This window comes from Chenopodium album, chromosome 21 (assembly GCF_948465745.1).
Source record: "Chenopodium album chromosome 21, dcCheAlbu1.1, whole genome shotgun sequence".
NCBI lineage: Eukaryota > Viridiplantae > Streptophyta > Magnoliopsida > Caryophyllales > Amaranthaceae > Chenopodium > Chenopodium album.
In genome coordinates, this window is record NC_137854.1 from 25,777,543 (window position 1) to 25,787,916 (window position 10,374).

At 34.2% G+C, this 10,374-nt stretch overlaps 1 protein-coding gene across 1 annotated transcript; it reads left to right on the top strand.

Moving 5' to 3' along the window:
- The first annotated feature begins 1,204 nt into the window (after window positions 1-1,204).
- Window positions 1,205-10,168, top strand: LOC145601131 (YTH domain-containing protein ECT4-like). The gene is made up of 10 exons (XM_081657074.1): window positions 1,205-1,438; window positions 2,149-2,195; window positions 2,943-2,995; window positions 3,773-3,917; window positions 5,785-5,837; window positions 5,984-6,376; window positions 6,739-7,230; window positions 8,352-8,564; window positions 9,284-9,457; window positions 9,826-10,168. Exons 2-10 carry the CDS (start codon window positions 2,168-2,170, stop codon window positions 9,946-9,948), a joined length of 1,674 nt encoding a protein of 557 aa, XP_081513200.1. The 5' UTR covers window positions 1,205-1,438; window positions 2,149-2,167; the 3' UTR covers window positions 9,949-10,168.
- The last annotated feature ends 206 nt before the right edge of the window (window positions 10,169-10,374 follow it).

Sequence of the window (10,374 nt, forward strand, 5' to 3'; positions counted from 1 at the left end):
AGACCGGCTGAATGTCCTAGGCAGTGCCGTGTGTGTGGATGGGGAGTCCATTTTTATTTTTGAAGTCTATGTATACAGACGGAAAAAGAATGTATACAGGTGGAAAAGTGGAAAAAAGTTGAAAGAGGGTAGAGGTGGTTACCTTTAACTTAACTTTAGAAATCTGAAAACAACCTCAGACGGTGACCAGATGTGTTGTCTAGTACGCACACGGAAGCCTCGAACGTTTGATGCAAGCGGGACCAGAGCCTCTCTCTCTAAAAATCTCTCTTTCTCTCTCTAGAAAAGGTTTTCAAGTAAAATAGTAAGAGAAGGGGGGGTAAAACCCTATTTATAGAGGGGTAAAACGGGGGCATCCCCGTCACACCCCAGAAGGTTAATAGCCATTATTTTACTATTCACCTCTCCCAGATTGTCGCGTGTCACAGGCGCCACGTAACCCCTGTGAGGGGCAACTGTTTAGGGTAAGAATACCCTAGACATGTGGACCAATTAGAGAGGTCCACGTATTGGTCCACATGTCAAAGCTAGACAGGTCTTCATGGACCACTCACCAGCTGACACGTGGCAGCCTCAGATGATAGCGGAATTGCGGCCTTCAAGGTCCAATTCCCGAGAAAGCCGCAATGCGGCGCAGCCCACCGCATCTAGGTCAGAGTGACTTAGGGAGAGACACTTTTCCCAACAACCCTATAAATAGGGAGATATTCCCCCATTTTGGGGACACATTCAATCATTTATTACACCCCACTTTCTCTCTCATTAGAGAACACCTGTTCTCGGAATTCGAGAAGATCCCACCTAAATTTCTGCACCTTTTTACTCTCTTTCAAGTACTAACTTGATCGTCGAAGGCGGGTCTCCAACCACCCGGAGTCTCTGTTGTTTTGCAGGTACAACTCGCGCCGTTCCAGTTTTCGAGCTGTAACTCTTCTGAGGGACAAAAACACCAAAAACAACTTGAATTTCAAATCTTATTTAAAACCATGGAGAACATAAAATTACTTCATAAAATTGTGGTCCATTTGAAAAAATTGTGAAGCTTTATTAGTTTCGGATTAAAATAAAATATAAAATCTAATTTTATTGTATATATTTATTTATTTAAAATTGTGGTAGCATTAGTGATTGTTAAAGCACCACAACTCCACAACTTCATACTAAATCTGACGGATCACAGTGAATCAAGAAGAGCGGGGAAACCCTCTAAACCGTCAGATAAAAAAACTTAAGGGTTTTAGACTTCCTGCAACTTTTCGTCTGCAATTGTCTTCCCCAACTTTATATATATCTTCTTCCCTCCTTCAATCTTCTTTCTCTTTCCTCTCTTCCTCCCTTAAACCGCTCTCTACATCTAGAAAAGCGGATTTATCTCCGAACTCCTGGGAAGTTTATCAAGATCAACTCCTCTTTTATCCTTTGATTGGAATTTTCTCAGGTTTGTTTTTTATGTTTTTTCAATAAGTTTATTATTGAATTTTAATTTGATTTTCCTAGATTTTGATTATTTATTATTTTTTTTTATATTTTATTTTCACTGCTCCGTTTCTCCTCATTTTGATTTTTGAAATTTACCCAAGTCGTAATTTTGATAACCAAATTTTTGGTTTTAGTCAAACCCCATGATTTTTCCTGATCTTAATTTAATTTTAAAATTAATTTTGATTAAAGATATTTTTTTTTGATGAACTTTCTGGATTTTGATATGGTTCCCTCAGTTTTGTCCTGTTCAAATTCCTTATCAGCGAAGTAAATTTCATTTAGAATTTTCTGACTCTTGATTTTGATTTTTTAATAATTTTGTCATATTATATGATCATAAATTTTTATGTTTTTAAATTTTATTAACTATCCTTTTCAAAAGCAAGAATCTTTTACTTTCCTTGATTAGTGATGCAGAATCAATCCTCTCTTATTGCCTTGCACTAACTTTCTGTATAGTTTTTTAAGTAATACTCGGCATATATTAGTGAAAGCGACATTTTTGTGCTATTATTGTTTATTATCTTCAGAATTTTGGTCAAATATCTAAGGAGACACTACATACAAGTATATACTAAAGAAGGAAAAGGGTTGTTTATTTAATAATCTGTTTTCCTATTTACAAAGACTTATTTGTTAATAAATTTTTGCAATCTTATAATACAGGTGATAACTTGGAGGAAGGATGGTTTGTGAAAAGCCGACCGAGCTATGTATCCTTTTCGTGTATATGTATTTATATCTGATGCTCAACTTTCTGTGTGATCATGGCAAATTTTCCCTTTGTTAATGAGTTAGTATTGATTATTAAAGTTCGATTGTTTAGCTATATTTACAGTTATGAACTTTTGGGGCGAGTTATTTGTAGGTGTGGGGTGAGGAGTGAAGGGTAAATGATGCTTAAATTAAGTTTAAAATTTGATGAAAGAACATCCATGTTATTGTTGATTTGGATTTAGTTCGCGTTTATTCTTGTGCATTGCTTGCTTTTCGGGATTTAATTTGATTTTATATCTTACTTCCTCGGTTCCAAATTAGTTGAAACATTTCTTTTATCATGTTGCCAATGCATAAAACCAATTGAAAATGTCTTTAATTATACTATTGAAAAAAATGCTAAAATTTAAATTTTAATTAAGTACACATTGAAAGGAATCTAAAAAGATCACACATGACACTATATTTTAATATCTATAATTCACAAATGTTGTCAATTAATTTGGAACGGAGGAAATACTTTAATGTTTATACTCTATTTTTAAGCCTTGTTATTGTTGATGTTTATCCTCTGCTTCGAAAATTTTAATATCTTTTGGGATTTTGCTCAACGAATGTTGATTGATTGAGATTATTATGCATATGGATGTGGCATGGCTTAGTCATTATCCCTTGATCATTTAGTAGGATGCACTCTTGCTACTTCACATATATGTAAAAGGGTATCCTTGACTCTGATCCAGCTAAAGGGGCAGATTCAGGTTCAATCCTTTCCAAACCAGCAGAAAAGGCTACGGTATGTTAAATTACTTTTGGAATTTATGATAAGATTATTTTAAATTTTAATTGCTTGTTTCATTTTTTCCCAAGTATTTAGTTTCATTTATGAGATTGCTTTTGGCCATTGCTGAAAACTCTTGGGTAGGTTTTTTAAGCTCTCTCCGTATAATTGGGGTTAGTTACTATGTATGCCAGTATATTTTAAGAAATGTCTGTGACACAATCTACTAGGCAGGTATTTGAGTAATCTCAATTGAAGTTCCTTTAATCTTTTAAGTGGTTGAGAACTTGAGATGGATTAGTGCAGCACCATATTCTAAATTCTATTAATAGCTGCATCTGTATGTGACTGTTTAGATTTTTGTGTTCGTTGTCATTTCATATGCTTTGCGTGTCTGGTCACTGTCTGATTCTGCTGTGGTGAACTTGAACATGAAATACTTATTAAATGTCTAAAAGACAGTTCTGAATGAGTTGGTAGGACTAGATAATGGTCATGTTATATCTAGGTGTTTCATAAGCTGCTGTTTTTGTAAATTATTATTTGCATCAGTTGTGTCTTTCTGTATCATCATGTTAAAAGCTTATTTTTGTGATCAGCCATTGTTTATTAACCTTTTTTTATTATTATTTTTTGTGATGAAAGCTTTCTTCTATGTTCTATTAGACTTTTTGTAGTTAGTATGGTATCTAGTTGTGTAATCCTTGACCATCCCCCTCTCATGGCTCAAGCTTTACTGTTTTGGAATGTTACAAAAGTAAGACTCATTAATCATTGCTTGGCATTCCCTAGGTTGCATCTGACAATGGGATCACTTCTGATTCCACCTCTCCTAATCAGGGTGCCTCCAGTGTCAAAGGTGAGACTGGTCAAGAGTCAGTTGCAGGGCCAGATGTGTATAATCCACCTGCTAGCTATTACAATTATTATTATCCAGGTTAGATATTGACAGATTTTTATCTTGAAATTCTTTGTTTATTTTCTTTCTATTTAATTGTATATAGCATGCTCTCTTGCTGAAATGCTATGATGGATAATAAGTTTGCTACAAACTGTTACATCAGTTGCACAAACTAGGAAAATTGCATTTATTATACTTGGATAATGCACAAAATATAAATATACTATTGTGTTTGTAATGCTATATGTTGAAGCCTTGGCCTAAGTATATTGAATTTTTCATCAACTTTGCTGATGTAGGATAAAGTATCCAACTTATCAATAAAACATGAATTGCAAAGATTTACATAGAGAGAAAAGAGTTAGAATAAGCCACCCCCCTGTAATCTCTTCCTCTTGCAATATTAGTTTTGAAGAATTGTAATATCAATTTATTGAATGGCTATGATTTTTTTTTTTCTTCTACGCTCTCTTTTTTTTGTAGCACACAATGTGTGTGAAACAACTCACATTTCTCTTTGATTGCCCTCACAAATCCCTTTTGATGACATGGGAGTAGTATGGCCTGTATGGGACTACTCTCCTGACTAAACTTGTGTTTCTATCAATTGAAATTAAATGACAACTAATTTCCTCAATAAACTTGTGTTTCTATCAATTGAAATGAGATGGCAACTAATCTCCTCACTAAACTTGTGTTTCTATCAATTGAAATGAAATGACAAACCCCATGTTATCACTTCCTCTTTTTTTTTGTTAATTTTTTTTATTTATTATATATTGACATTAATTTGGTTTATATCTGTTCTTGGAGCTTATTATTATTGTTATTGTTATTGTTGTTGTTATTGTTATTATTATTGTTATTGTTATTATTGTCATTGTTATTGTTATTGTTATTGTTTTTGTTATTATTATTATTATTTTATTTTTTATTTTTTATTTTTTATTTTTATATAAGATAACAAATCTTTCCTTTAATTTTCACTTGTTTGAAATCAGATTAATTCATGAAATTTTCTAAAGTAAATTTCCACATCAGTCACAGTTCATGTAAATGATGACATTGCCACTCTTGCCCCATATGTAAATACTTATACAGTAGTTGGGATTATTCATGTGTAATTAGCCATTAGTCCATTAATTTCTGACAAAACTTTGTAATGTTAGTATATATTTATATTCAACTCTCTGTAAGTTTAATATAGCAATCTCTATAAATGGTAAGCATGATGCATTATTTGGTAGATTTTCTGGACATATGTAGAATTGTCTATGCCTATGATGTGAGTAATTGAACATCGGAATAGAGTGCAGATATGTATATCTTAATTTGGCTGGCACAAACTGCCAAAGTTTGCATTTTATTTCTCTATGATGTCATGGTATACCCTAATGGCCGGTGTAGCTTTTCAAATTGTATTTTGTAGGGAGCTTCACTACTTAAATCCTTCTTGCCTTTAGATAAGCTGTGCAAAATGCTTTTGTCATTAATTACTAGCTTATTTACCAAGCTTGTCATTAAACTTGTAGACCAATTTATATTATTTCGTTTCTCACACCTGATGTTCTGTTGTCACTGCATATTGTACATTGTTAAAATATACATCAATATCTTTATTTGTCCACTCTGGTACTTAGAATATGCCTACTGTTGATAGTAATAGTTAATATTGGATAAAATGGCCACAGAATAGTTTCTCTTTGCATCTAAAGAAATATAAGCAGTGGATCTGTCTAAATAAGAATAGATTGAAAATGAGAAGAAAAAAGCTCTTGGCTATCAATGGAGTTTTTCTCTTTTCATATAAATGCTCCATCCATTGCTTTCTTCCTGCACTCCCAACTCACACATTAAAATACAAAGGAAGTTTGCATGACATTTCTAAACCTTTCTATTGCAGGCTACAATGGGTCTTTTGGTCAATCAGATGATGGCAGAGATCATTCATCAATGGTAAACTCAACAAAGACATTTAAACTTATTTTGTAAACTGATTTTTTGAATGTATTTTCCACCAAATATTTACTTATCTCGGCATTACCCACCAAATTGGGATATGATGGTTGCTCTCCCTCATGTAGCATTCTCTTGTAATGCAGGGTGTGCAAACAAACCACAGCTCAATAGCTTATTACATGCCTGGCTATAATCCTTATGCTGCTGGAACTTATATGGGGGCTGATGGGCATTGTGTTAGTCAGCCATTTTTTACACCAGTTACCTATGGGGCTGAAGCGCTGCCTTGCTATGCTTGGGATTTAAATTATCTTGGAGATCCCTCAACTGGGTCAAATGCTGCCTCTGGGAATGTCAAATTGAATCCCTCTCCTGCTAATGTGGCAAGGTCAAATGGCATCAAACCTTCAAAATTATATGGATCCTTGGGCAAGCTCTCCTCGACGCATGTAAACTCTAAATCACGTCCATCTGTTGCTGCGCCTAATGTTTCTCAGCCCAAGTTCGACACTCAACCCTCTAAACCATTGAATAAGGTGCATAACACATTCCCAACACTAGAAAAATTTCCAGTATGCTTTGACTGTGAACTCTGGTATAGCTTTTGCCCTAGTTTCTTTACAAATAAGGTGTTGGGACCTGCTTTCTGAATTGGCTAGCTACAAAGGTAGCATCCTTCAGGTGAATTAATTAATTTAAATGCATATTTGTCAGTGGTTCTATGACATGGTTAAATGGATCCGATAATCCTTTTAACTCTGAGCCACCGTGTTGAGTTGATTCTGTCTTTTCTCATGGTTGTAGCTTAATCATACATCCTATTTGCTGCTGTCTTTATTGACATTCTTTCAGTGACACTCACTGAAATTGAATCTGTCTCTTTTCTATGTTTGCTCAGTCAGGTTCCTATGTTCCATCAGCTGGTTATGCAAACGTTTACCATCCTGCTGGAAACTATCAGTCTTTATCTTTCCCAAAACGAGCTGTGTTTGGAAATACTGCTCCAATGGGCTACAGATCAAATGGAAGGATGTGGAATGGAAATGATAAATTTAGACCCAGTAGGAAAAGTGAGTTAGAAACTTCAGCGGAGCTAACATGTGGTCCTCGAGCCAACAGCAAGAGCAATTCAGACTCATCTGAAAAGGAACCATTAGGTTCAGCAGTACAGAGAGATACATATAACTTGGAAGAGTTCAAAACAGAGTATGAAGCTGCAAAGTTTTACATCATCAAATCCTATAGTGAAGATGATGTTCATAAATGCATTAAGTATGATGTTTGGTCTAGTACTGCAAATGGAAATAAGAAGCTGGATGCAGCATTTCATGATGCAGAAGTGAAAGCTAGTGAGACAGGCGTAAATTGTCCAATATTCCTATTCTTCTCAGTAAGTAAAATCAGTAAATCTAAAGATCTAAAATCACATTACGATGAATGATTAGGGATTATTATGGATTATTTCAAATGTCGTGGTGCGCATCTACCATGTCAGTTGAGCCAGTTTGATTATATTCTCTTCATCCCCAATTCAAAGTCTCATTTTCCTCTTGAATAAGTGTTTAAAAAGTGAGTTTAAAAATAAGATAGTGGGGTTTGGTTGACTAAAAGTGAATATATAACACAAGATAGTGGGGTTTGGTTGTTTAATAAAAGAATAAGATAGTGGAGTTTGGTTGATTAAAGTAAGTAAAGAAATAGATAAAGTTGAAATCAGAATTTTGTATAGGGACAAGGTTTTTGGAAGAAATAAGATTTTTTTTGGGGATGGAGCTAGTATTTCTTAAAGCATACATCTGTGTTTTTTGTTTTACTTGCAACTCAGCCTTTAGACATGCACTTTTAAGAGGTGATTAGTGAAGTTAAACGAGTGATTTTACCAAAATTATTTTAACACTGTGAATAAGGAAGGGTTAGGTACTGGGTGTAAAAATTATTTTATTAATTTGTTCATTTACATTATATAGTCTCGACATCAAAGTGCGTTTCATAAGGCTGTGTTGCAAGTAAATTAAGCAAGTATTTCTCGTATGATTAATTTTTAGTATAAGAAAAAGGGGTAAAAACCTTATTTGCAGTGATTAGCTTAAATTGTTGGTTGGGATGTCATAGTTTCTGTGATTGTAAACAAGTTGAAGGTTAATGTAGTTGAGTTTATTTTGGTGCAGAAGTGTTGGATGACTGGGAAATGTGCAATTTCTCTTATAATCTAGATCCTTATCCACTATATAGAACTAATTCACTTAGACTGGCTGCTAATGATGGACACTAGATCTGAGCAGTTTATGGAGAATTTGCATTAACTTGATTCAAATGAAAAATAGTTTTGCCACCACTTCTTGTTAAAGTGCTTCATTTCTGACTCAAACCTAAGGTGAAATGAAGGTGTTGTATGACCTAGGTTTGAAGATGTTACTTTCCATTTTTATTTTTTCTGAAAGTTATTTTATTTTTTTTCACCAGCATTGTAATTTTGGTAAAATTTATTAAGCCTTTCGTTTCAAATTACAGGTTAATGGAAGTGGACAATTTGTTGGAGTAGCTGAGATGATTGGCAAAGTGGATTTCAACAAGAATATGGATTTTTGGCAGCTTGACAAGTGGAGTGGTTTCTTCCCAGTGAAATGGCATATAGTGAAAGATATACCAAATTCTCAACTGCGACATATAATTCTTGAAAACAATGAAAACAGGCCTGTGACCTACACTCGGGATACCCAAGAGGTAACAAAATTAATGGACTGGGCTTATAATAATGTCTACATGAATTTTGACCTTGGACTATTTGTAGTTTGCACTTTAAGCTTTAATCTGGTTGCATCTTTTTCATGTTTCCAACCAGTTTGCTGGATGCTGAATTGCACATAAGAATGTACTTGTTTGTCGCTTGTGGTTGTGGACCTTGTAGTGTTGGTTATGGTTTATAAATTATATATTTCCCAAAAAAGGTTATTACTTGGAAGTGAGTGGTTTACATGCAATAGAATTTCTCTTCTATCTTTCTGTCTGGGGTGTAAGGTTGTGGAACATAAGGTTATGGGTCACAAATTCACAATGCTGTGGTAGCTCATATGTCTGTGTGTGTGTGTGTGTGTGTGTTTTTTTTTTTTTTTTTTTTTTTCATATAAGCTGTATTGGTCTCTTTTAAATTGTATGCTTGTCTCTTGGTAGTGGCCTATATGACGATTGACTATTTTCTATTTACCCTGTTTCTAGTGACCCATGTATATGTGTATTAAACTGTCTTAATCTGGTCATTTGCAATCTTCTATTCTGTTTCGTATTCTACCCAAAAAAAACTTTGTGACAATCCTACATAAGTGGGGTGAGAAATCACAGAGGCTTTTGCCAGCGCCTCTGATGGCATCCTCCTTAATGTTTGAGCAATAAGTGAAGAGGCCACCTTTCTTTCCTCTGATTTCTACATCTTAAATAATGTGTAGATTGGGCTAAAGCAAGGGTTAGAAATGCTGAAGATTTTCAAGAACTATCTATCAAAGACGTCACTTGTAGATGACCTGGATTTCTATGAAGGCCGAGAAAAGTCCCTGCAAATGAAAAGAAGTAGCAAACCTGGTGGTCATCAGACAGAAGTATTTGGGAATGGAAATTTACCAGTAAGTTCAGCTCTTATATTCTTCAGTCCTCCAGTTGCCTTCTGTTGGTTTTCTTTTTCCATGTTTGCTTACTCTGTACTTTATATAGAGCAAGAATAGATGAAACATTCAACTTTGTGTTCTGTTTTTGAATTTTTTTTCTATTTTCTTAATCAACCCTTCTCCTCTAATCCCAAATCAATGAATAACATTGGTGTATACATTTGCAGATTAATAATTTTTAATGTCTGTATTGTTTGAACTTCAATGCAGTTTTTACCCTTACTAATATGACATCTGATGTTTGATTAATAACCGAATATAAATAGTGTTTATTAATCTGCTAAAGATGGATACTTAAACTAATAGCACTCTGTCTGGTGTTACAGAAGCAGGCGGAGACAGAAGCTAAACGTGGACAAGAATTGAAGTCTCAGGTGGCCTCTGTTTCGGCTCTTGTCAACCTCACCAGTAACTTATCCCTCAGTTCCGATCCAAAAGTAGTTCTGTAGTTAGTTTATTTCTGTTGTGTGCAATCTTTCTGATAGAGGTGTCTGAGAGTAGTTTTGCTTTGTATCTTTCTTCTTTTTTAAAATGGATGCTTTCTTAGATAGTCTTCTTTTTCCTTTTTCTTTTCTTTTCTTTTTTTTCCCCTTTCTTAAAAATGTTATTCGATTCTGAATGCTCTGTCCTGTGATATGTCAAAGCTTAATGGCTCTTTTCATCCTTTTATCTTCCTTTTGTTGTTTTCATTTGAACGTTTTTTTTATTTATTTTTTTAAAATATTTTTTTTAATAAAAGGCAGCAACAGGCACTAATTATTATAGAAACTTGGACACTAATTGGAAGGAACAACCTACTCTATGGTTCTATTACATTTGGACAACCCTATAATTTGGAGGAAGTACTAACGGCTAACAGTGAGCCGTAAATTTCG